This window comes from Chanos chanos, chromosome 15 (genome assembly GCF_902362185.1).
Source record: "Chanos chanos chromosome 15, fChaCha1.1, whole genome shotgun sequence".
Classification (NCBI taxonomy): Eukaryota; Metazoa; Chordata; class Actinopteri; order Gonorynchiformes; family Chanidae; genus Chanos; species Chanos chanos.
In genome coordinates, this window is record NC_044509.1 from 7,152,774 (window position 1) to 7,177,601 (window position 24,828).

The 24,828-nt window shown below is 41.2% G+C and overlaps 5 protein-coding genes across 5 annotated transcripts; 4 read left to right on the top strand and 1 right to left on the bottom strand.

Moving 5' to 3' along the window:
* The first annotated feature begins 1,952 nt into the window (after window positions 1-1,952).
* Window positions 1,953-3,078, top strand: mia (MIA SH3 domain containing). The gene is made up of 4 exons (XM_030792979.1): window positions 1,953-2,064; window positions 2,298-2,431; window positions 2,834-2,944; window positions 3,055-3,078. The coding sequence occupies exons 1-4, from the start codon at window positions 1,953-1,955 to the stop codon at window positions 3,076-3,078; spliced, it is 381 nt and encodes a 126-aa protein (XP_030648839.1).
* A 988-nt stretch (window positions 3,079-4,066) lies between these two features.
* Window positions 4,067-4,842, top strand: cfap68 (cilia and flagella associated protein 68). The gene is made up of 3 exons (XM_030792981.1): window positions 4,067-4,279; window positions 4,469-4,538; window positions 4,658-4,842. Exons 1-3 carry the CDS (start codon window positions 4,067-4,069, stop codon window positions 4,840-4,842), a joined length of 468 nt encoding a protein of 155 aa, XP_030648841.1.
* A 2,647-nt stretch (window positions 4,843-7,489) lies between these two features.
* Window positions 7,490-9,829, bottom strand: cryabb (crystallin, alpha B, b). Its single transcript, XM_030792872.1, has 3 exons — window positions 9,638-9,829; window positions 8,554-8,676; window positions 7,490-7,690 (listed from the first exon to the last, which is right to left on the bottom strand). The coding sequence occupies exons 1-3, from the start codon at window positions 9,827-9,829 to the stop codon at window positions 7,490-7,492; spliced, it is 516 nt and encodes a 171-aa protein (XP_030648732.1).
* Window positions 9,830-11,235: 1,406 nt separating this feature from the next.
* On the top strand, window positions 11,236-13,009 carry hspb2 (heat shock protein, alpha-crystallin-related, b2). Its single transcript, XM_030793127.1, has 2 exons — window positions 11,236-11,329; window positions 12,594-13,009. Exons 1-2 carry the CDS (start codon window positions 11,236-11,238, stop codon window positions 13,007-13,009), a joined length of 510 nt encoding a protein of 169 aa, XP_030648987.1.
* A 4,119-nt stretch (window positions 13,010-17,128) lies between these two features.
* Window positions 17,129-20,708, top strand: fkbp6 (FKBP prolyl isomerase 6). The gene is made up of 8 exons (XM_030792982.1): window positions 17,129-17,203; window positions 17,410-17,527; window positions 17,724-17,813; window positions 17,902-18,104; window positions 18,372-18,491; window positions 19,129-19,326; window positions 20,416-20,525; window positions 20,627-20,708. Exons 1-8 carry the CDS (start codon window positions 17,129-17,131, stop codon window positions 20,706-20,708), a joined length of 996 nt encoding a protein of 331 aa, XP_030648842.1.
* Window positions 20,709-24,828: the final 4,120 nt, after the last annotated feature.

Below are 24,828 nucleotides of genomic sequence, written 5' to 3' on the forward strand. Positions count from 1 at the left end.
TGAGGTACATGAACCTTCTTAGGCAAAAAATAAGAACAATTCTTTTTTTCCCTGGTCAAAAACACTATCAAACTAAACACAGCAAGTCTTACACCAAGACCATAGTTTGACTGTCCTAGTAATGCTAATCAAATGAGCAGGTGACTGTTTTCCAGTATCAATTGTAAAGCACAGAATGAAAAAGTCATTACAGAAAAAAGGTTTACCAACTTAACATACAAAATGGATTACATACGGACATGACACTAGTTTCCTCTTGTTCATTCCTAGCTTCTTTCCTTATGAGTTTTTCTTACCTGGGAAGTTCCTGCTTTGCTCTTGGCATGAGAGGTAACAGGGAGGCACTGCTGGTTGCCGTGGAGCTAATGTTCCACTGCTCATAGATGAGCCACTCCCCCGTATGATGTCATCAGAAACAGGGAGGGGCTGAGTGACTTATGCAAATCTAAGGCCAAGGTAACACATACAGATGACACAGGAACTATTCAGGTGAGTGATCTGATTAAAAAGCCACACTGTTGGCCTATCAATGGTCCCTTATATCCAGTCCTTATCTGAGGAAAAAGCCAAACCCTTTTTGATGTCATGTTGATGCAATTGACTGTTGCCTTACATTTTAAACTAGTTTTGTTCACACGTTCTTAACCGAAATGCTATGGTAGTTTTACATTTTTCACTGTGGACATACAAACCTCTGAATCAATTTACTTTATCCTCTTTATGGAAATCAGTTTCAGAAACGTCCTGCCACAAGGCAAATTATATTAAATATATTTACATTCAACCAATCATATATAGAAGTGTTAAACTAGGATGTGAGTAGCAGTTGGCGTTGCAAAAAAAATGCAATTAAAAACAATAAATTCAAACATACTTTGTTGGTTCATGAATTGGAGTACTGACTGCGGGTGCAAAATACCCCTCAAAAGGCTTGTACAACGGAGGTAAACATACTTGTGAAGAAGTCACATAAATCGGCTGGTATTTCAATATTTTTATTCTCCGTAGCTACTGAATAATCATTGAAAATCTATGAAAAAAATTTCATTCAAACTGCCATGTAGGAGCAGTTAAGATATTCACAGAGGACTCTATTCCAAACCTAGGAAGGGGACTAATTACGAAATTCTTAGAGGATCTAGGGCATGTTTGTTGGTTTTTGCTCACTCTGTGAGAGAGAAGCTTGTTCAACTCTTGGCATGATCTTCACTAACTACGTGCGGTGGGACCTCTGGATTGGCTGTCTACCTTCGCATAGAAACAGTGAAGCGAGTGTGTCTGCAGGAAGGCAGACAGTGTCCGGAAAAATCCGCTCAAACAGGAGCCTGTGAAACTTGTCTCAACTTTGTGATTTCTGCTGAGGAAAACGGGTTTTTCCTCTTCAGCAGGGTCCGAATCAGGCTAAATGAAATGATGCAGTTTTCAATAATAATGATAATAATCTCAGAGGTTTGGCTTGGTTTTTCTTACAGCAAAATTAAATAGAGGAATTTATTATCTGAACTTGCAAAACTGTCACAGCATGTCAGATATCGGCTGCTGAGTGACTCTAGTGTGGACAAAAGCCTCACAAGAGATAAGCTGTGATCAAAACTGAGAGAGAGAGGCAGTATTGCTATGTAAGCTGTGCTGTGTTGAGTTACCTAACAAATAGAACAAACAGTAAAACTAGAAACTCCTAATGTTTTTTTTTTCTTCAACTGTGTTGATTTTTCTAACTTTTTTTCTTATTTTGTATCTTAATTTACATGTGATTTAAACCAGCCACGTTAAACAAGACATGAAGTGGTATCAACTGACCCCCTTTCTTCTGTTTTGTTTTTATTTTTGCTGCAAGGGGAGGGGCAGAGGTTTGGCTCTGGCCAGAGACCCTGTTCTGTCTGTAGCTGTCTTCACTCTAGAATCCAGACAGACTCACCAGCCGAAGATCCGAGATGGAGAGGTCTGGTATAATGTGGATTTTACTCCTTATGCTCTTTGGTCTATGCCCGTTTGCTGTACAGGGAGGTCGACAGATGCCCAAGCTCTCCGACAAAAAGTTATGCGCGGATGCAGAATGCAGTCGTGAGTAACCTTTTTTTTTTTTTTTTTTTATTCAAATCAACAGTTTGAGGTCAGAGTAACTTACTCCGTGGCGAGATGTCACACGACTGGATAGTTACGATCTAAAGACGTGAATGCAGATTAAAAACGTTTTGTATTTTGCAATATGTGCGTGAGAATGCTGTGTAGTGTTGAACTTGTTGAGAAGGGACCCTTTTGTTTTGGTTCATCTATGTGACACGGTTTGTGTTTAGATCCTATTCTCATTGCCCGAGCCCTCCAGGATTTCTATCCCCAGGACTGTCGCTTCATCCCAATTCGTCAAGGTCAACTTGTTTACGTTTATGCCATGCTGAAGGATAGTGGTAATCTGTATTGGGCTGGAAGTGTGAGTACCCACATGAAAAACAGATTATTAAATATAGATTAACAAGGATACAGTTAATTCATTTTTGTCTCTTCTTATGGAAACTTGGAAACATAGAAACTATGCGTAGGTTTTTTTTTTTTATGTTGTAGCACCCACAGAAGATTATTAAAAAGCCCTGCCCATGTGCAAGACGTCAAATAAAGTTGTAAAGTAAACAAATATGGAAAAGTTCAGATGTGAATACAGCTTTACTAGTGTTGCTGACATATGCAGTATGTTCATAATTTTAGATCAACTGAATAGACAGACATAGATAGATAGATAGATAGATAGACAGATAGATAGATACGCATATAGAGAGATAGATAGATAGATAGATAGATAGAAAGATAGATAAATCTTTTTTTCCCTGCAATCCAGGTTCAAGGATCGTACTATGGTGAGCAGGAGGCTCGTCTTGGCCATTTTCCGAGCAGCGTTGTTGAAGAAACCCATGCACTGATGCCAGCTGAAGTTGAAGTCGAGACTGATGTAAGTATCACGACAGCGTTGGTCTGTAGGCCTATCTCATGTCTAGAGATGTGACACAAATCCAGCTAATGATCCCATGCTACCGTATCATATGTCCCTATACTTTACAGAAATGGGATTTCTACTGCTCTTGAAATGGTGATCCAGAGGACTTCTTACCAGCGACCTGCTGGAGGAAACTCAAGGGAGTCACAAAAATGAGAGTCAAGGAGGAGTCTTAGTCCTCTCTCATTTCACAGGGTCTGTCTACGAAACAATAGCATGCTGGGAAGACAGACATTCGCTTTTAATGCAAAAATAGGCCAGTGATGGTGTTTAGAATATGACGTCAACGATGATGTAATTGGGCAAGATAAAGTAACTGACCTCCATTGAGGCAAAGTTAAAGAAGGTAACACTTTAACATGTAAATTACAACTAAACAGAAATATAAACAAGCGTTTTGGCTAATTTTTGATGCTGAATAAAAGTGAACAAAGCTGCTACTATTTTGTTGTCATCAGTTTGTTAATGTGTATTACATTAAGCTGGTCACAGTCGCTCTTTGGATCATATATCAGCAGAAATGTTGACCAACTGACAGGAAAGTCACCTCGGGTATAATAAAATGACATCACTTTTTCTCATCCCTTGACTGTTACAGCGTTAAAATAAAAAACTTTACCCAGACAATAAATGTAATCAAGGACACTCGTAGCTTGGTCTGCGTAACTAAGGAAACGAATTACAACAAAGGAGTGTTACATTACAGCTGACGTTCCAACCGACTGTCCCGGGAGTTTGGTCGCGGCCGGGTGAGTCGACATGCATGAGAATTTCAGACAGAAAACTATATGTACAAAGCCAGAAGCATAAATGAAATTAAATGTGAGCTACTCATTCTTTTGTAAGACGCCAAACGTTAATTTAGCTCAAACTGAATTTTAAACGTTGACGTGGGCAGCCTGTTACACTCACATTTAATCAGGCGTAAAGTTACCCTTCAGGTTAGATTCGTTCCCATGGCATTACATTCGTTTAAATTTCGTTTACATAAACTTCTCGTCTTGTCATACAACTCATAATAGAGATAACTATTCGGAACCTTTCTCTCTCTTTCATTTGTAATGGTCATTTAAGAACATGGGCTCTCCACCTTTCCATTATATGCTGCGGGCCTCCGGTCAAAGTGAGGTATGGTATGATTTCACAGCCGAATGCAAATTTCGGCAGTATGGCTGGCGATGCTCCACTAGCGAAGATGCCTACTCAACTGCCACCCTCATAGGCAACTGGTCGGAACAGAGATTTGACACTCGGCACGCTAGAGCAGCATACCGCCCCCTTCCGTCCCAGGTTAGTATTTTCCAAAATAACACCATTTATAAACATTCATGGACCGTTCTCGATTAATTCATAAACGAAGAACTAAGTGGGCGTTCCATTTTAAACAACTTTAATTCATAATGGCAGATTTATGCGACTCCTTGAATGTTACAGAGTTAACTTGAATCCTTAAATAATCTCGTTCATCTGTATTTACAGTTCTCTCATTACTTTGAAACTACATACTCCTCCACATACAACAAAGGAGAGAACCGTCCAATTCACCGCAGTGAGCTTTGTTTCGTATTTCACAAATTTAGTATCAGTTATATTAAATTTCGTATCAATTCACTGATCCTTAGTCCTTTCCAGGCAGAGGCCCTTAAATGTAATGCTTAACTCTTGCAGCTTTAGGGAGAGAGCCCAGAAGCTTCCCTGGACATCAGCCTGAACTCGATCCACCACACACTAAAGGTGTGCCAAACTCCTGCTACAGACTAGACTTCAGAGAGCACGTGCAAAACAACAAATCAGAAGAGAGCTCCCCCTACAGGCAGACTTCTGCAGGACATCCTCCCTCTCAGGAGTCCTGATTTTCCCACTGTCTCAGTAAACACATTCATTCGCTTACTCATTTGGTGTGGGGCTCTTAATTTTTAAGTGTAAAGGATGCTTCTCTTTGGTTGGAGAACCCTGCCTTTTATAAAATCTTAAATATGATGGACTAAAGTTGTTTATCTTTCACTTAAACTACTCCATCTTGTATTGTGGTGCGTAATGTGAAAGACTCAGAAGTGCTAGAGAAACCTTCACTGGTCACCTGGCTGCGACTTTGGCCTACTCATGCCCTTTACTCAAACTGTCTTTATTTGGTCTAACTGTCTTTGTTTGTGATTATGCGAGTGATTAATTCCCACAACATCTCATCAAACCTGACTGAGTTCGGGGCTCCGGGTTAATCCACTTGTTTTTAATGAGGTTCTTTGTGTTATGGTCAGAGAATTTTGGTAGTCTTCCATGGCTTTGTTTCTGTCTAAAGTTCGCTGAGGCAGGGAGGACATTTATTAGGGCTGTTTATCTTATCAGAACACTGATGAATCATTGAATCTGATGATGTCATCATGTGTTGGTTGCCCTGAGTTCTGTTACTATTGGTAGTACATGAGGTGTGACCAGAAAGTAGTGAATTGTATGTGTTTTTAAATGCTTGCCATAATGCTTATGTGAGAATTGTGAATAGAGATGAATTATCTCAACAGCGTTTACATTTTTTGGAGAAATTGCACGCTTCATTAATTTTGCAGCATTCAGCAAACCTGTTTACCGTTTGAACTTTTCTATTTCTGATCAAGGAGACCGAGAACTGTGTGTGCTAGATACATTATGTATTAAACCAAGGACGGAAATTCCGAGAGACTTGTTTGAATGATCACAGTATTTATTAATAGGTTTTAATCAATGTTGAACACACATGAAACTATTGTGTTAATACAGTGCTCAGTACTATGAAATGTGAGGAATGTTTAAGCAATGACAGCACATGAAGAATAAACTGGAGACAAAAGGACTTTGGACTTCCACTCATGTGGCCCTCTTGCACATGCCTCCCGCTTGTTAAAACGCTCTTGGTTCTGTAGAGCTAACAGTGAGGTACGACAGGACTTAGAGGAGAAAAGGAAATTTGAGCACTTTGAGAGTACATCTCAACGACCAACACACTCTCCGCTTTCTTAAGATGTATTTCTCTTGTTTTCGTAGAGCGTGTGATAAGACTGCGTCAGCCATTTGCACTGTTTGTGGAGACTGCTGTTTGAGTCTTAGACTCTTCTGTCTTAGACGCTAGGCCAAAAGCTAACAGGGCTCAGATTTAACACTTTAGCCGCTGGTGCTAAAATAAAACCTTCCAGATGCAAACTCCTGGGTTATCAATCCTTCCCAAACACAAAAGCTATCATTTTGTAACTTTATTCTGGTCACCATGTCTTTTGACTGAATCTCCAGTTCCCCATTTTATCTTTGTTAAAGCACTTATCCTAGCTACATATCATACTAAACCATTTTTCAAATTAATCAGGCAGGAGAGAAACAATAAACATTACAGGTTTTTTTTCATTTCTTTCTTTCTTTCTTTCTTTTTTTTTTTTGAAAGCCTAAAGGTGACCTCTCCGCGTGTCACTTATTTTAGTGAAAAGGCCTGGCCTACAAGTCTCCCATGGATGTATCATAGAGGAGACAGTGAATTGAAAATGAACCTGCACTCACTGTTCTCTCTCTCTGATCACAGATGTAAAATACTGATTTCATTTCGACAGAATATGCTCTCTGTGACTATAGAGACCACGCCATAAAAACCACAATCATGCATTTTGAAAAATGACCTTAAGGCTGAATCTAACATCACAAATATAGAGGTACTGAGGTTTCGGGGTGCCAGTTGAACACTTAGAAAAATGATTCTGCAGAAATAGTAGCAGAGCACAGATCTTTGTTCTCAGTGGATGCTCAAAGTGCCGTCCGCCCACGCTCAAAATCTCAAATTCTCGAAGTTAAAAGCACCCATTGTTTGCAGTGACAGGGTTATTTGTTTTTCACGTAGTCACTGGAAAGTCTTGTGAATGCAAATTCTCTGAAATTACTTTGCTTTTCTTTTTCCCCTTTTTTCTTATAGTGACTGTGATCTGGCTTTGTTTCAACCCTGTTATGCAGGAGAGAGAGAGAGAGAGAGAGAGAGAGGTGCTGTGAGAGTGTGTTGGGCAAAAAGCTGAGAATTTTAGTCATTTGCAGTAATACCTGCTCCTTGAAAATTTTCTTAAGGCACCATTAAAAATGTCTCTTGAGTTGAAGTGCTCTGTGTATGACAAACTAAAATGCAATGCCCTTGTAATTTATTAATGGTAACAGATTAAATATTAGATGGTGACGCATTTTATGATTTTTTTTTTTTACCTGTCCTTAAGGGAATAGGTTTGGCGGTGATAAAATAACCTCGTATCCCAAAATGAAAATCTGAATTTTTGATTTGAGACATTTACATTTTAATATCCCCTCACACGTCACCGCACACAAGAGAACTGGCCCGGCCGGCTTTCCAGACGTTTTATCCGTAAAAGAAAAGGCTTGAAATGAATTTCTCTGCGGTCTGGTCAGATGTCATAGCGGAGGGTAAGTGGAAGAGGTAAACAGAGTGGGACATAACAGGGGAGGGGGGACATGAAGATGCACAATGGAGGTCCAGCAGCTTTACTTCTGAGGAGCGGGTACAGCAGGCTTGTCGTCACGGGTGATGGGAATGGTGCGCTCTGGCACGTCCGAGAGCTTGCGCGGGGCCGTCACGGTGAGGACACCGTCGGAGGAGAGGGAGGAGGTGATGGAAGTGGGATCCACCCCGGAGGGCACCTTGTATTTTCGGATAAACTCCCGGGAAACAAAGCCGTGATCATCCTAACGTGGTGACAAAGACACGTTTTATCTCCTCGGTAACTCACGACACTGAACATAATTCACATCCGCTGAACAATCAACCCTCTAGTACTTAACACAACCACCCGATATTAAGAAAAAAGATACATTTCATCAAAAAAATGTTGTGTTGAACGCTTCTGAGAAATCTGTCTTTCTTTCTTTCTTTCTTTCTTTCTTTCTTTCTTTCTTACTTTCCTCCTTTCTTTTCTCTCCCCAGCTTGGCATGTCCAATCACTTGTACTCTCAGAAATCATCACCAGTGCACATACAACTACATTAATACTCCGATGCATGGACAGTCAACTACTGCTTCTTTACACATGCCAGTGGACAAGTGTCTGTGGGAACATACATAATGTGTGTGTGTGTGTGTGTGTGTGGGTGGAGAAGGGGGGCACGCTGTTACCCTCAATTCTCTTGCCGCTCTGTCCATACGCCCATCAACGCTAGGAGTCGTTGAAGGGGCGACAGCGGGGAGAGTACCCCGTTTAACTAAATCCTCCAAGAACACGGCAAACTGTGCTCCTGCTGTGCCGTGTAATTTATTACTGCTCTATCTGGGCTCCGTTTCTCAAAATATGTCCTCTGAGGTTCGCCTGCTTTTCATGTCTTGGGCAACATTACGTTTATCTAAGACAAATTGTGGTAGAACATGTCATTATTCATTTCTTCAGCTCACTGTTTGCTCTGTAAGCAATGTCAGCTTTTGCAATAACGCTTTCTGTTGTACCAGCGATGAAAAGAGCATCCCACCCCCTATGAAACTGATACTCTCGGGGGAAACAACGACTGTGTGCTTATGGGCAGGGGGGTAGGAGCCCTCTGATGTTCAGCGCTCTTACCTGACGTTCTTCGTGTTTTGCGTGAATCTCGATGTAGTCCCCACTGATCTTTACGGACAGTTCCTCTGGTGAAAAGTGTTTCACGTCCAGATTGATTGCGAAACGATCTTTTTCCATTCGCATCTACGGAAACATCATGGGGGGGGGGGGGGGTGACAAAATGCTTACCATTTAAAATAGTCTGTTAAAACCTTTTACCGTAGTTTTGTATAAACATTCAGGTGTTTGTGACTTGAAAAGAAAGTCCACTGGCTCTCATTTTAATGGCAGCTTCTGTTTTTACAATGTTTCACTATCTAAGGATATTTCCATACTGTTTATATTTACTTATGGGTGAATCCCCTTCGTGAGATCTGTTGTGGTGATGCCGTTTACCACATCACAGATACAGACATTTAAATATTGAACAGAATGTTTTCCAGGTCCGTCCCGATAATAATGCTGGTAACTATGAAGCTTCTAATGGAGATTCGAGCATGCTTTAAACAAAAACATACATTTCTTTGTAATCTTCAGTTCTAGAGAACTGCATTCCCTCAGACAGTCAAATGTGCTCTCTAATGAGAGCTCACTATTTCAATGGAAATACTAAAATAGCCACAGTTACTGTGTACAATGGTGAGGAAAGTGTTTTGAATATGTATCCAATGGTGTCACTGTTCAGTAGGAGACTGAGAGTCAATAGCACTGATGACGGAGCAAGTTAAAAATAACTTCATGCTACTACGCACATAAATATAACACATGCAACTACTCTGTACAATGTCTCTGTGTCTGCATCTACGATCGCAGGAAGGTGATATTAACACAGAGTATCTAATGTAAATACCCCTGATGAAACGATGGAAAAATCTCATACAGGCCAGAATTTCTCCTCTACCCAGTAACTTCTACATACTATCACTAATGTAACCATATGAACGATTATACATCCATCAGATTTAAAAGGTAATTTGGTCAACGATGCTTTAGACAAGATCAGACCCTGTGGTGAATTGCGAGAGCAAAACACGAAGAAGATACAAACAAAACAGTTGTTTTTTGTTTGTTTGTTTGTTTGTTTGTTTTGGTTTTTTTCGCCTACCTCGGAGTGTCCGCTCTCCAACCAGCTGGGCCAGCGTATGAAGGAGGGCCGAGAGAAGTAGGCCGATGGGAAGGATGGGAGCATCTCGCTCTCTGGGATGTGTTCGCCGAAATGCTGGTCAAAGATTCGACTGGGGAACAGGGATGGGAAGAACGAGCGGCGAAACCAGGGGTGCTGGATGGCGACGTCCATCGTGTTTCTGTTTTTTTTTTTTTTTAGGGGGCTGGGGGGGGCCGGGGGGTCTGAGCGACGCTGTCCTGCTGGAGAGAGAGCCTGTTGCTTTGTCCTGTCATCTCACTTATATACACCACCACTGCCTGCCCCTGTCCCTGCCCCTGCCAGCCAGCTGTGGATCTTTCTGGAACAATGATGTAAACTGTTCACACCCCCCCCCCTTCAACCCCTCTGCCTCTGTCCCGCATCCCTCCCACTCCCCTCTCCCTGCTGTCTTTTCCTCCCTCTTCGTGCCACTCCGTGAGCATTAATTTAAACCGGAGGTCTGATTCCATTCAGACAGATACCCTCTGGATTACCTCAGGAGCTCTGAATAGTGCTGATTCCCCCCTTTGCTCACATCACTGGAAGCTTTTGCCGTGTGGGGTGGCCAGAGAGGATCTGCCAGTGCTGTGGAAAGCCACCGGTTTTCTTGGTTTTTTGGCGCATACTCCATGGACCCTGTCAGTTCGTCCTGTGCCAGGGTGAGATTAGAATGCCCATGCCCTGATGTGCCCATGCCCATCTGAGCCTAAATCTTACTCGGGTCTTTGTCTCCATTAATGCCATGTCCCGGGAGATGAGCCAGTTTTGAGTTGAGGTGGACGGTGAATGATGTGTGGGCCCTGGTGTAGGACTGAACACCATACAGAGTCAGTCCCCATCACAAACATCCCCCTTGGCACACCACTGTGCTTACGCAAACTCCAACGCTGTCCCTGCCTTTTATCCATTACAGTACAAGTGAGTCAGCAAAGCAAGTCTCACATTCTGTCTCTGCAACAACTGGGAGAAGTTTAAGGAGATGAGGAAAGCAGAAATTTAATGAATATCATTTAAACCGAAAGGGGGACTTTGTCTGATGCTATTTCGTCCACTTGATTTTTTTTTTGTTTTGTTTTGTTTTATTTTGTTTACAACATAAAGCGCAAGATTACCTCTAAACCATAAGACATCTCTTTGTTACTTCATGTTTTGGCTCACAAAAAAAACCCAATCACCAAATTAGTATTGTAGGCCTAGAAGGCCACTGTGTCATGGAATGGGGGTATTCCCCTCTTTACTGATCCATTAGATCCAGTCTCCTGTCTGTCTCTGTGTAAAGAGCTGTATCACTCTCTGAAGAGAGGATGGGGGTGGGGTGGGGAGGTCGATATACCAGTCATGGGCTATTTTTGACTCCTTTTATCCCCTTCCTGGTTGGTGTAGATGTACACAGTGTCTCTTCACCCCTTTCCTCTACGTTCCCTCTCTGTCCTTCTCAACTCTCTTTCTCTCTTTCACCTTTGCTCTCAGTAATTTGTCCTGAAAAAAAAAAAAACACCAGATCACTAAGCGGATCCTTCATCCTCAGACCAAGAACCGTCAAGACAACCCAGTTTGCAATGGCTGAACGAACAGTCCCTCATGCCTACCCTATGAGTATGGATTATGAGATGTGCACACCTAGTAGAATCTATGATCAGAACTTTGGTGAAGGTAAGAACATCTACTGCTACTGTTTGTAAGTGGGAGGGCAGATAAGTGTATTTTTGGGTAGCGTTTGAGTTATGTAAATGTTTGTTTAAAGGTGGTCGTGATAGCTGACATTTCCAAAAGCTCTTGTGGAAATTACAGAGTTGTTTTGAGAGTGTCTTTGCCCTGGCAGGAAGATATCTTAATACTGTGGGGCATACCTTGGTCCTGTCTTTAAGTACTTGGCCTCTTGATGACATCCTGAAACCAGTGATACATTTCTAATGGAGCTTTCAAATGTCTAAGAGGTCACATTCAAAGTTCACACTCACATCAATGTATTAGTATACAGTTAACTACATGTAATCACTGAACAGTTCATTTGTCACTGTAAGAACAGATACTTCCTGATTTAAAATTCTCTTTTTTTTACCTGCAGATATTACCATAAGCATAACACTTGATATTATATTATTATAGACATGCCAGTCTATCCTGAAGAGGCGAAGCAGTTAATGTGATAACGTCCTGATTTGTTACCCCCACTCTCACCCCCCCCCCCCCACCCCCACCCCAACCCCCATGTAGACATTTCATATTGGAGTGAAATATAAGGCCTGAAGCATGGCTTATATTTAGAATGCCACACATGACAAAGAGTTCTCCACTGCCACTCAAAAATAACCTGTCACCCAGTGAGCGATGGAGCATAAACAGATCTCCATGTCCAAGGTTTCGCACACAAAAGCGTCACTGGCCTGTTCATGAGAGGGGTCGAGTGAAATCCCACATCGAAGATATTAATCACATCAGTTACATAAGTGGTCATGAATGCAGCTACCTTAGTGATATTAAAATAGAGACCCCATGAGAAGAATTTGAGTCCATATCTGAGTCTGCCAAAGCTAATTGGAAATAGACCTGAGGAATACGTTTCCTGTGTCTCACAGAGGGCAGCATTTTCTATTTTGATAGTGTTGTCAAGGCAAGTAAGCATAGTTAGCATGTAAGTATATGAGAGCATAGGTGCAAGCATGTAACAGCTAAGTGCAATAAATGTACTACTTTGATCCTCAAATTATACAATGCATATTTTTGCATTCTGAAACAATGCACCAGTACAGATTTTTCTAATGATCTAAAGTGGACTAATGCACTTTTGAACTTTCTATTTCTGCATGGGTTAATCTTTCATCAAATGCTTAAGTCCCATGCTTTGGCTTGCCCCTGTGTTTCCATATTTCCACATTAAGTTTAATGTTTCAACCTCTTCTCCACTGGATCCTAGCCCTCAGCCCTCAAGATCTCCTGGCACCGACCCTGTACCATGGTTATTTCATCCGGCCCCGAATCAACAAGCAGCTGGAGCGGGGCTTTTCACAGGTAGACAGCGAGGATGACTGGTATCGCGTCCAGCTGGACGTGTGCCAGTTCACACCCGACGAGCTAAGCGTGCGGACAGTGGACAACCTCCTGGAGGTGACCGGGCGGCACGCTCAACGACTGGACCAGCATGGCTTTGTCAGTCGGGAGTTCACGCGCACGTACATACTGCCTATGGGAGTGGATCCATTACTGGTTCAGGTCTCGCTCTCGCACGATGGCATTCTCTGCATCCAAGCTCCTCGCAAAATCGGAGAGCTGGAGCCCAAAGTTAATCAGCTGAAGATCAAAGTGGACAAGAAGGGACCTAAGAGTTCCTAAAGCTATTGTAAATATGATGCAATTCAATTTGATTTCATGGGACACTGAATACAATAGCTTGGTGATGGTGAGGGTCGCCTCACTGGAAGGCATTATGACAACAAACACCAAGCATTTGTTGGACCAGGAATCTTCTTTATAGCCCTGGTCTTGAATGCTGGAAGAGAAAGAAAAAAGAAACAGGAGCAAATTTTTTGATGTCTTCGTGACCCCACATAAAGTGGTGTGTGTGACAAATACATTTATGAAACCAAATTGCAATAACTTCGGAAGGCTGTGTTACACTTGCACACTTGATGTTTCCCTTACAAGTGTCTGTACCTTAGATTCCACTACTGAAGGAACCCCCCCCCCCCCCCCCCCCCATCTGTTTTAAATTCTGCCCCCCCTTTCCTATTTATCTCATGTGTTCCTCTGGTTTCATGGGAAATTTGCAGTTTCCGATCAGAAAAGGATTACACTAAACAGCATATCTAACAGTGTTGTACATTTATAACTGTTAGAACTGAAGTCACTACTTTAAAAAGTTCTAATAAAATCTGTGATTAACTGCGATAATTGTGAAAGTGACAATTCTTTACACTCATACAGTTTTCTGCATTTTACCCGGTAACAAGCTGAAGTAACACCGCTCTGGGATGTGAATGACTGTTAACCGTTCACAGTCTCAAGGTCAAGCAAAGTGAATTCTTTAACCATGTCGGCGCTGGGAGGCGTTTCGGTCTGAAAAGGTAGACTATAAAGGCAGCTACACCTGTACGGCTCTCTGTTCCTCGTAACACGGACATTTAACTAATGGTCAAAGGAATTACTGTACTAAAACATGAGAAGCCATGGGAAATAATGTAACGAAAACAATCGACAAGTAAGTAATTTCTGACCCGTATTTCGAACTGCATTTATCACAGACTAGTGTTTTGCTCGTATTCTTTATCAATGTTTATCTTGTAGCAGTGTAGTTCCACATGGGCGAATAAAATGATAGAAATACACGCCCCAGTGGTTGACATTGTTGAAATGTTTAGTAATTTCTAAACTGGGTTTCCTGGAGCTTAAGCACTTGTTTGGTGTAAAAGGCCCCACGTAATTCTTTGGGCTCGTTTAACACACTTAATAGAAACCGTTCTCTCGAGGAACACTTCATGTTTACTATCCGCTAGGCTAATAGAGATTTTCAGAATATCGATACTTCTGAAAAAATAAGAAAACAGCACAACATTATGTTATGAACGTATGAACAATAGTCCGTTTTATGTGTAAAACAGGTTGCATTTAATGTTGGATCTTTAGATCGGAACAGATCATGAAAAGGGAAGTGGGATTTTAACTCATTGCATTCGTGTGGGCTAATCATCAACTACAAGTGAACGACACGTTTACTTTGCATACAGGGGAACGCAATACGAGACTCAAGAGTGTTCAGTTGGGCAGCCAAAACAACTATTTCCCAGTTTGGTCAGAGTGAAAAGAAAAAACAGAACTAAGGAAATGTCAGTAATGTACTACCTGAGGAACTTAAACAAAAGGAGGCTATCAGCTGTTTTTTCCCTGTCATGTTAGTTAGCATCGTGCTACCTCAATCACAGATACACAATACAGAGAGTACAAGGTATAGCTGACGGTATTGTCAAAATTAAACACATTTCTCTGGTAATAACAATGGTACCATACGGTAACTAAACAACGTTTTCATTCACCAAGAAGCCACATTGTTGATTGAGAAATTATTAAAGCAAGCGAAGTACAAAGTAAACTGAGCAGAATAGTCTCTGGCTTATCTTGTAACTTGATGTCTAATTAATCAAACGACTAGAAAGCTGAAAGTGACTCAACTATATGTATATATTTCTGTGTTCAGATGGGGTATAAATCCAAGGAAAATCACTCTAAAAAGTAAAAAGAGAAAAGGTATGTTTAAAGCTCTTTATACTTTGAACTTAAAAATCTCAGACATATGAAAAAGGCAAATCAAAAAATGTTTTAAATTAAATGTTCTTAAATATTGTTGTTTTTTGCACATTGTTTGACAGTACACATCAGACAAATAATAATGGAAAGGTCTTCGGGTCTCATGGAATTTCTACCATTACATTTTTCAGAGGTCATTAAACTCAAAATCAGATAGCAACAATTGCTACAGTGTATAAAAACATTGATGCAGATATTCTTGAAATATTTGAGACTCGCTATACACAGCAGCCACATATAAGCACTTTTATTTATTGCTGAATGTGAAGGTTCTGTGTCATTTTTTTTATTCATCAGATGCCCCAGTTGTTCATCGGCACCAGGTACTACGTTTGGCTGAAACTACTCTTCAGTGACTTTCCATTGTTTTCGACCGTGAATATGTTTTCACCCTGCTGTCATTGTCTTTTTTTTTCCAGACGACAAATGCTCATCTTTATGACTCTGTGCCAGACGCGCCTATATACGCCAAAGTGAACAAGAGACCAAGGTCAGTGGATGAGGATGGATTACACTATGCAGACATTCAGGTGTTGAGGCCCAAGAGAGAGCAGAGACCTCCTCCAGTCAGTGAGAGCACAGAATACGCAACGATAGACTTTAAAACACCTCCAAAGCCCAGCCAAGCGGCAGACATCCTCATCCCACCCGGAGCTCTTCAGAGACCAGTGTCTAAATCGCGTCGCAAGAAGAGTTCTACATCGCAGAAAGGTGTGCTTGTGTAGTTACTAGCTAGGGTTATTAACTGAATGTGATTTTAAATGGAGGTGGTTCAGATGACTGTAATGCATATTACATTTTGATGCTATCAAATTAAAGCAGGTACATATATATAATTCAAAATGCCATGGTAACATTACAGGATACTCAAATCCTCATATTTACACAAATGAGCACAACGTGAATCATTGTACGCATTTTGTATGACTGAACTGATTAATCAGTGCAATATTTACATTTTATTAGTATAATTTTGAGTAAAACTTTAGAGCTCTAGTGTGCTATTCCTTGCCGTTGTAATATTATCGATGTTGGAACATAAATAGCTGTTAAAACAGCTTATGAATTTTTATAAAGTTCATGTATAAAAGGAAGGTTCGTGTTTGTGTATTTTTGAGTATTCAGTCGATACTTGTTGATTATCTGATGATTCACGTGAAATATATGCCAGCAGTGTCCTCTCCTGGATCACCTTTGTTAGGACAACACGATTTTTATCAGGTTTGACTTCTCTGTCACAGTTATGTACATATATAGTGAACAATCATGACACACTTGTGAGTCTTGTTTTACAGACTACAAAATCACTAACTTTAACATTATAGCTATAGCATATATATTTAGCTGAGAGCACAGTTCAAGCCCTCTTGCCTGGTGGCACAATTTATTAAACAAACAAACGTACCTCACCTCATACCAGAAGCCACTATGATAGCTAAAAGGGCCATATTTCCTTCATAGGTTGGGAGTAGAAGAAGAGGAAGACTTCTTGGGTGTAGACTTATGAAGGGTGTGCCCTTTAAATGATCAAAGGATATTTATTAAAGAACATCTCCATAGAAAACCTATGACTCATACCTTCCTCAAGCAAATTCAAGTCATACCAGTCAAATTGAATTGCGACTGATTTGACTTGTGCAAACCACATAGTACAAATTGTCTACAGCCTGGATCCCCTCCCCTAATACAGCAAACATAAAATTTGAAGTGACATCAAACGAGACCTTAATCGAGGCACGTGGTCAGAGATTTGAACCTTCGTTCTGAACGAAGTGATACAACTAAGTGATTAATAATTTATGCCTTGTAGGATTACTCATTACTCAGTAGGGTTACTGTCTAACTCATATGTTTTGTGCAGTTTCGAATTTATTCATGCGCATTTTGTTTTACCTTCACCGAATAAATGTTTTGATAAACTTGCGTATCTGTACCATCGCGTTAATTACACACAAAAACAGGGTGAGCCAATGGGAAAATCGGGTGTGCCCTGCCCTGTCTAATTAGTGGGCCGCGCCTAATTGTCCGAGAACACGAGCTACGGTCCTGACATTTTGAATTGGTGAAATGAGAAGGGGGTTGTGAACTTTGAAGACAAATTACAAACCTGTAAGAAACAAGATAACGTTCGTTCTTTCGCTACAAACGGCCATGCCCGGCAACGGGTTATCTACGCGAATCCAGCAGTTTCTTGCACCGGAGGAGCGTAGCAGAGTAGACATTCAGGTGACATTTTTCAGCACCATCTTATTTCTTGCGCAGTTCTATCAAAACCATACAATCAGCTGTCTTGGTAATTCCAGCTAACTTGATATCATGTCTACTTGACCACATTACGCTTGAGAAATTGTGAGAACAGAGAGTTTAGAGCGGACATTAGCGCCCATATGTCGTTAGCTACCAAGCTAGCTGACTATCTCGGAATGCTTTAGGGTCCTTTCCACCGGCTTGCACAGCAAATGGACGACATTCTGGGAGATGGCGGAATTCTTAAAGAAGTTATCCATCCAGGTGATGGACCACCTATCCCAAGTGATGCATCAGTGTGGGGTAAGAAATTTATACGACCAGTGGGCCGTCCCCCTATATACTCCACAGAGTAATGTCAGTGACCATTGGACCATCCCCCCTGTTGAAAAATAACAAATCGCCCGCTACATACGACAGACCCTTTCTGTCGACCAAAACATAAAAGTTTTTAACCCTAGTTCTGCCGAGACATTAACATGCCAGTACTTTTTGACAGTACATTTTTCAGGCTTTCTGGAGTACTCTGACCGTCCATTCGAGACCACTAATCACATGAAATACCCTCGAATGATGAAGCTGGGTAAAGGTGAGATGACGGCCAAATTTTGTTATCAGGGTCGTTACAGTTGCTCTTCCACTGGGAGACACCCTGTCTTTTCCCCCACACTTGGCAGATATGACCCTGTTTGGCCTTACCTTGGGTCTTTTGACCATGAAGAAAGGGGAGTTCTCCAGGTTTCTCTTACAGCCTAAATATGCCTTTGGGGACATGGGGTGTCCACCTCTTATTCCACCACTGGCGACTGTTCTCTATGAGGTTCAGGTGCTAGACTTCTTGGATTCGGCCCAGGTGGATGAATTCTTTGCGCTGTCTCCGGTAAGCTGTTTAACTAACATTGTGTCAAGTTTTGTTTATTTGTTTGTTTGTTTGTTTACTAGGTTTTTGAGTTTAAAATGTCACCCGCACCTTCACCATTTTATTCTATCATAAGGTCACATGAGAAAATGCCCCCCAGTCTGTTTTAGTTGTGTCTTGGAAATCTTCCTTTAATTGTTGTGGTTTTGTGGTTTGTTCTGTGCTGGGTGGTCATGGAAGATGAATTATTATCACACTGTTTTCCACTTCAGTTTCTTTTTATTTCAGGCAGAACAGAATGCTGCCTCTTTATCCATGTTGGTCAATGTAGTTGACACAGAGCGTAACTTTGGCAACCGCTGTTTCAACAAGGGCCATTACGAGGATGCCAAGGACAGATACAAACAGGTAGTTACAACTCTCATGCCATTTCCCCTTTAATGTTGCCAAAATATCTTTTTTTTTTTTTTTTCTGGTCTATTCCATAGTCTTACATATTTTTCTTTCCTGAGCAAAAAAACATTGCTGACCGTTTTCCAAACAAATTTGATAAAAATCTTTAACTAAAGTACACGTTTAATTCAAATTCTGATTTGGTTTCATATTTCTCTGTGAAACCAGCAATGAATCATTACTTTTCTGGTAGTCCATGTTGTAGAGATTCATACCACCTGTTAAAACACATGTTGTTTAAGCTACTGTTATTTTTCAAGTATATTACAAGCATGCATGCATGCAAGCACAGCCCTGTCATAAGAAATAAGTTGTTCCTTGCTTTTGACAATACCTATTCGGTTTACCAGATTAAAAGGAAATCATTTAAGTATCAAACTTAGGTGAAGCTGAGAGACTTGCACAGTTGCTCTTAGATGTAAGAGAGTCAGTAGTGCTTTTTGTCCAATCAAAAACTTTAAAGGGCTGTCTACCACGCCCACCAGTAAATAATTTTAATGTTCATGTTACTTAGAGACTGAGTCATTACTTTCTGAATTGCATGTATATTCACAATTTGTCGATAATCCTATTGGCTCTGCTTTGTGCTTAGGCGATGTGTCTTCTGAAGAATCGGGAACCTAAGGACGAGGACGAATCAAAGCAGATAATGGAAGCTCAGCTGCCCCTGCTCCTCAATCTCTCCTTCACATACCTCAGACTGGAGAAACCCAACAAGGCCCTGCGGTATGGCCAGAAGGCACTCAAGATCAACCCGAAGAACACCAAAGCACTCTTCCGCTGTGGCCAGGTGAAGCCTTTGAAATCTACTTGATATTTATGTAGAGGAAAAATTCATCTAGAGTTATCTAGAGTAAGAATCAGGTCAGGTTGTGCCACTGTCTGGCACGGTTTGGCTTAATTTTCTCCAAATGCAACACAAACAAACCTAAAAGCAACGGGATTGGCTTTGGAACCTGCCACTTTGTCGTGTAGGAAAAGAACTAAGCAGTTCTCCAGAACACAATCAGTGGATACCAGCAGACAACAACTACCTGACTGTCAGTCTAAACATGGGTGTTACCAACATTGTCTTTGTGGAAATACATGTGACTCGATGATAGCTGATCTGATGACCTTCTCTTTTGATTGTTGTGTTATCTGTCAAGCTCTGAAAAAGATCTGCTAACAAAAGGGTGTGTGATGATTTTTGACATCCAGTTTTTCTCCACCCTGTCATCCACACTGATTCTTTTTTTACCTGCATTTCAACTGTCAGTGTCTTTGCCTAACTGCAGTTTCTCATTTTTCAACGATTTGAACTTTGAATTGTCGCGACTGTCTGACTGAATTATATAATTAGGGGTTAATTGAGAGATGCTTCCAATATTCGTAATGCAACGTAGATGATGAAAATATTGAAAAACTTACACACTCCTAAAAACCAGTCATATTTATTCTCATATGCACCACATGGCTCTACATCCCCAAACTGAGTTGAACACGTGACAGTGTCTCTGTCTGTTATTTGTCCTGAATTAGTTATACATTAATGCACATGAAGTATTGGAGCGCTGTAAATGGGCAGGTGTGTATTGACCTCCTGATGTACTAAGACTGAATCACATGCTTTACAAAATGGGGAAGACTTCAAGGTCTAAAAAGTCTCAAAGTATGCAAGTATTATTTGGGACATTTGACTTGTTCAGAGACATGAAATATGATGAAATATTGTTGCATGCCGTTCTACTTTTAAATACGTCTGCTCTTAACAAGATGATTATTGATTATAGACAGTCTCTCGTTGTTTGTGTTATTGGTTTAAATCCGACAGGTTACTGCATTCAGCTGCGATCTTGTAAGCTTCGCAGGAAGCTGTAATTGATGGTTGTGTTTTCAGGCCTGCTTAGACCTGTGTGATTATGAAAAAGCCCAAGATTACCTCATACAAGCTCAAGCAAAAAAGCCGTTTGATGCCGACATCAATAACCTACTGAAGAAACTGGCAATGTAAGTATTTAAAGGTATTACATGATTGACTTACTTGCCTTGTGGTCTTAGATGGAAAGGGCAGGAGTAACCAGAAAACACGTTCTAATTCTGCTTTTCAGCTGCTACAAGGACTGCCTGGACAAGGAAAAGGACATGTTCTCCAAGATGTTTAATGGTTGCAGTCAGCCAGCAAACAAGTAAAAGTAAGAATGGATTGTGGTCCTAATGCCAAAGTATCTGCTCAACTTAATAATGTAGTGCCACTTTCTGTCGTCACCACTAGGGGGCAGTGCACGAGTAGACACGGGATGAAAAGCTGGCTTGGTCTGACAAGCAAACTTTTCAAACCCTCGATAAAGTTTGCTGTGTAGTCCGTATCCTCTCTGTCTCTGCGTACTGGAACTATAGGGCATAAGTCTAAATGTTCAATAAACATCCACATTTTGTTTTTATTGGTCAGCACTGCATTGTCTTCTATTGTTAATCATACATTTTTTGTTAGCCTTTTATGTTAGCTGACTTACCAGAACAAGAGAAGTTGTGACTGTGAATAGTGCTTTCAGTTCCTTTAAAAGTTCCACAGAAATGACATGTGAGGTTTAGAACCTGTATACAACACAGTTAATTTAACATTAATTCTCAATTGATGTTTTTTTTTGTTTGTTTGTTTATCTGTTTTTGTGGGGGGGTTTATGCCTACTGCTTCCCCTTTGTTCATGAGTCATGTTTGCTCAGTGTTGTCAGCTGTGCTGGAAAAAAAAAAAAAAAGTCTGATTTGTGAGGCTGTTCAAGTGTGAAAGTTACTTTTGTTTCCAAATCAATGTTGTTTTGACTTTTGCTGATGCACCTTAAGTAGTAAAGCCTTTCTATTAACCTGCTTTAATCAGTGGAAGTCATTGCCATCCTTATAGTCTGATGTGATGATCCTTTATGCATTTCTGTTCTCTGTATATTCTATATTACTGCATTATTTTTGTCATGAATATGCATTTTCAGATGTATCTGTAGGTGTTTAGCCTAATACATCACTGCCTGTTTTGGGACAGATGCTATGAACCAGTTTTATCAGTTTTAAAAGAATGATTTCAGCACATTATTCTAAATAATTTATAGACTGGATGAGTGGCGTTTGCTGAAGTAGCATGTTAATGATTGCGCAGCTGTTTGAAATCGAGTTTAATTTAACCGTGGTCTCTCTCTTATTCTAAGATTCATGCTTAAGGCGCCAGACACAAAGATTGAGAGACATACACTTATGCTGGACACACACACACGCGCACACACACACACACTATTTGAATCCAGCATTTCCAAATTTCTTTTCCATGTTCCTTGGACAAGTTCACGGTTTCCTGGCTATTTGTCTGCCAGTTTAAGCCTGTTAGCGATCTAGCCATGCTAATAAAGTTTGAACATTAGAAAACATATACATGACAACCATCACAAAGTAATATCACATCATAGCCCCAATTACCATCGCCCATTGCCACGATTACATCAAGCTAACTCGGCCTATTCTGTTTGACTGTTCTGACAGGATTAGGAGAAAAACAACATCTTGATGTATGAGGTTACTGTATTGAGAGAATGTCTAGTTCGTCAAAGCTGGTAACCTCTGGAAGGTCACATTCAGTGTGGGCTTTGCTGAACAGAAGTTCTTTGAGTGGGCGGTCTTTCTCCCTTTGCCGTATGCTTTGGCACGGTTTTGGGTCCTCTTGCGCTCAGGGGCCGTAGAGATTGAAAGCCATAAAAGCTCACCTGTTATAACTGGCAGAGGGTGTGCGGAGACCGCGAACGTCCCGCGGATGGTGTGGCTTTGCCCCGTCTCTCAACGTCTTCGCTAGAGCAAAGCCGCGATTGTTTACCAGAAGTGCCTGGGCACGAATGTTAGTCAAGGCCCTGTGCAAGCTGCTCAGGAGCACTGACCACACATGCTGGTCAAAAACAAAACAGCAAACAAACAAAAAAAAAAAACCTCTTTATTGCTGACTTTGTGAAGTGGTTACAGTGGGAATCGGGGGTCGTATTATAATCGGAGCGAAACTGGTTATATAACGCAAGGAGAGCTCAAAACAAGCGTAGATTGTGCGAGCAGTTATTAATCATATCGTCTGTAGCTGGTTGTTGGAGCGACTGCCTGAGGTTTGGAACGGCAGTGGTAGAGGGTATTTATTATTGCCGTGTTGTTTTTGTTTTGGTTCTAAGCCCAGGAACACTCGGGCAGGTTGATATTTACTTTTCTGCTTCCTAGGACTTTCTTTTCTTTTAATGTCAGGAAGACTTGGGTACCAACATTAACATGAACCAGACTGAAGACGGAGTCGCGCGCGTGCACGGATTGAAGTTTATTATCGTTGACCCTCTCCAACGTGCCGTGGGTTCTTCGGTTGGCGGAGGTTGGGGGCTGAGGTCTGCCTTTCCCCTTGGCTTTTACTGCTGTTTTTCAGTCAAACCCGCAACGTCCTGTCAGGTCTGTTATTCGTTCTCGGCCTGGCGTGATGGAGGTGACATGCCCTGTGGCGTGTGCGTTTGCCGTGTAGCGTTTTATGCCAAGGGGTTTTTTTGTTTTTTTTTTTGCAGCTAACTATTTGAACATTTCCATAGAGCACTTGGACTAATAAAGGCACGGTTCGTCCCGACTGACTGAAATATATTCCCAATAATATTAAAGAGCCTGTGAAGAAATCTGCTCTCTTACAATTGTAACATTTTTACTCTCTGACAAATTTATGCTCATATGACCAGTTTTATAGTCAAGTTTCTTTTTTTTTTTTTTTTTTTTTAAGACTTTCAGGCTTTCAGTATTCGTGTATTCCAGAGTTGTCCTTTTTGGACTACACGCTTTTTTGGTTTTGAATATATTTGCATCTATTACAGCCTTCGTTCTGTAGAAGGAAAATTAAAAAAAAAAAAAAAAAAAGGAGATTCTGACTCACGTCAAGGGATCGTTTCTGGCCTTTTCTGACTTTTTGATGAAGCCAAAATAAGATAATCTGTCTCTGCACTGCATCATTTCATTTACTCCACAACAAAAGAAAACAGTGTTTTAACCAACCTCATCAGATCAGCTGGCCTGCACAGGGGCCAAGTAATAAGTTAACAATTAGTAATTGTTAACAAGACGTTGAAAGGCAATATTTCGGTCATTTATTTCGCCCTGTTAATTGGATCCAGGTTTTAATTACGCAAAAGAAGTTCTGGAATATTGAATACAACATTCAGTACAGAGGATATGGTCGAATGCATTTACTGAATACGATTTCAAAAAGTAAAGAAATAAATAAACGAATGAATAAACAGCTGAGTTCGTTTTCCCAGAGCATTACTTGAAGCGGTTGATAAGTGTGTCCAGAACAGTCCATTCAGAGACACGCCTAGCGCTGTTACAACAGTTGCAGGGCACGGCATGTTTAGACTGGGTGAGACTGGAGACGGCATGGATTCATTTGTAGACGGGGGCGAGCATGCAAACTGGAAGCAGATAAAATCTCAAGATGAAATGCAGAGACCCATCTCTCTCTCTCTCTCTCTCTCTCTCTCTCCCCTTCCAAGCCGTAGAGCGTTCCTGGTGAAAGAGAGATTGGAGAAAGAGTTAGAGATCTAGGAGGAAGGCTTAACTGATTAGATAACGCTCACACGCACAGGGAGAACTGGGAATGCCACCCATCGCTAGTGATGCTATCGGAACTTCCATTTGCCAAGTCGGGATGATACAAGGCAGCAATCTGAGGCAGGTTGATGCTTGAAACATACAATGTGTTTTTTTGTTGTTGTTGTTTTTGTTACTGTCTTGACTGTTGAGACTCACCAAAGCAATGTAATAAATTTCACACTACAGCTGCTCTTTAACACTTGACTAATTCTGTTTGGGAGGGGGGGGGTGCGATCGGTTCTGATATCAACAAGTACCTTGTGTTAAGCAAAAGGCGCGTTCGCAGTCGTCGGGGTGATGATGGCCAATCAAATTGAGATCCAAGAAATTGTGAAGATTAGCACTGCGCTTTGGAATTTTACGGCCAGGGGAGAGTTTGGAGCGGCTGTTGCGTCTAGTTCAGCCTGATGGTCGTGATGACAGACGAGCGGCTTTTCAGACGTCTGGACTCTCTCTGAGAGGCCGCAGCGTGCCACAGAGAGCGTTTGGATCGAACGCTCGAACATCTGAGTGATTCAGGCTCGGTCTCCTTGTGGCCACAAACTCCATTTAAACAATGGTTGTGAAGTAAGATGTCAGACTTTTCTACCGAGAGGAAGAAAAAAAAAAAAGTCTCAACATCAAGCCCTTAAATCACGTTGGTTTGGTATTAGTTGAGTGTGATTCATT

Excerpts from the sequence above, each read along its gene's own strand:
- mia (XM_030792979.1), top strand. The coding sequence starts at position 1,953 with ATGTGGATTTTACTCCTTATGCTCTTTGGTCTATGCCCGTTTGCTGTA. Across the intron at positions 2,432-2,833 it reads ATCTGTATTGGGCTGGAAGT|GTTCAAGGATCGTACTATGG; the intron begins GTGAGTACCCAC and ends CCTGCAATCCAG. Across the intron at positions 2,945-3,054 it reads AAGTTGAAGTCGAGACTGAT|AAATGGGATTTCTACTGCTC; the intron begins GTAAGTATCACG and ends TATACTTTACAG.
- cfap68 (XM_030792981.1), top strand. The coding sequence starts at position 4,067 with ATGGGCTCTCCACCTTTCCATTATATGCTGCGGGCCTCCGGTCAAAGT. Across the intron at positions 4,280-4,468 it reads ACCGCCCCCTTCCGTCCCAG|TTCTCTCATTACTTTGAAAC; the intron begins GTTAGTATTTTC and ends CTGTATTTACAG. Across the intron at positions 4,539-4,657 it reads GAACCGTCCAATTCACCGCA|CTTTAGGGAGAGAGCCCAGA; the intron begins GTGAGCTTTGTT and ends TAACTCTTGCAG.
- cryabb (XM_030792872.1), bottom strand. The coding sequence starts at position 9,829 with ATGGACGTCGCCATCCAGCACCCCTGGTTTCGCCGCTCGTTCTTCCCA. Across the intron at positions 8,677-9,637 it reads TGGAGAGCGGACACTCCGAG|ATGCGAATGGAAAAAGATCG; the intron begins GTAGGCGAAAAA and ends ATGTTTCCGTAG. Across the intron at positions 7,691-8,553 it reads CAAAACACGAAGAACGTCAG|GATGATCACGGCTTTGTTTC; the intron begins GTAAGAGCGCTG and ends TCACCACGTTAG.
- hspb2 (XM_030793127.1), top strand. The coding sequence starts at position 11,236 with ATGGCTGAACGAACAGTCCCTCATGCCTACCCTATGAGTATGGATTAT. Across the intron at positions 11,330-12,593 it reads TGATCAGAACTTTGGTGAAG|CCCTCAGCCCTCAAGATCTC; the intron begins GTAAGAACATCT and ends ACTGGATCCTAG.
- fkbp6 (XM_030792982.1), top strand. The coding sequence starts at position 17,129 with ATGCCCGGCAACGGGTTATCTACGCGAATCCAGCAGTTTCTTGCACCG. Across the intron at positions 18,105-18,371 it reads AATTCTTTGCGCTGTCTCCG|GCAGAACAGAATGCTGCCTC; the intron begins GTAAGCTGTTTA and ends TTTTTATTTCAG. Across the intron at positions 20,526-20,626 it reads CTACTGAAGAAACTGGCAAT|CTGCTACAAGGACTGCCTGG; the intron begins GTAAGTATTTAA and ends TCTGCTTTTCAG.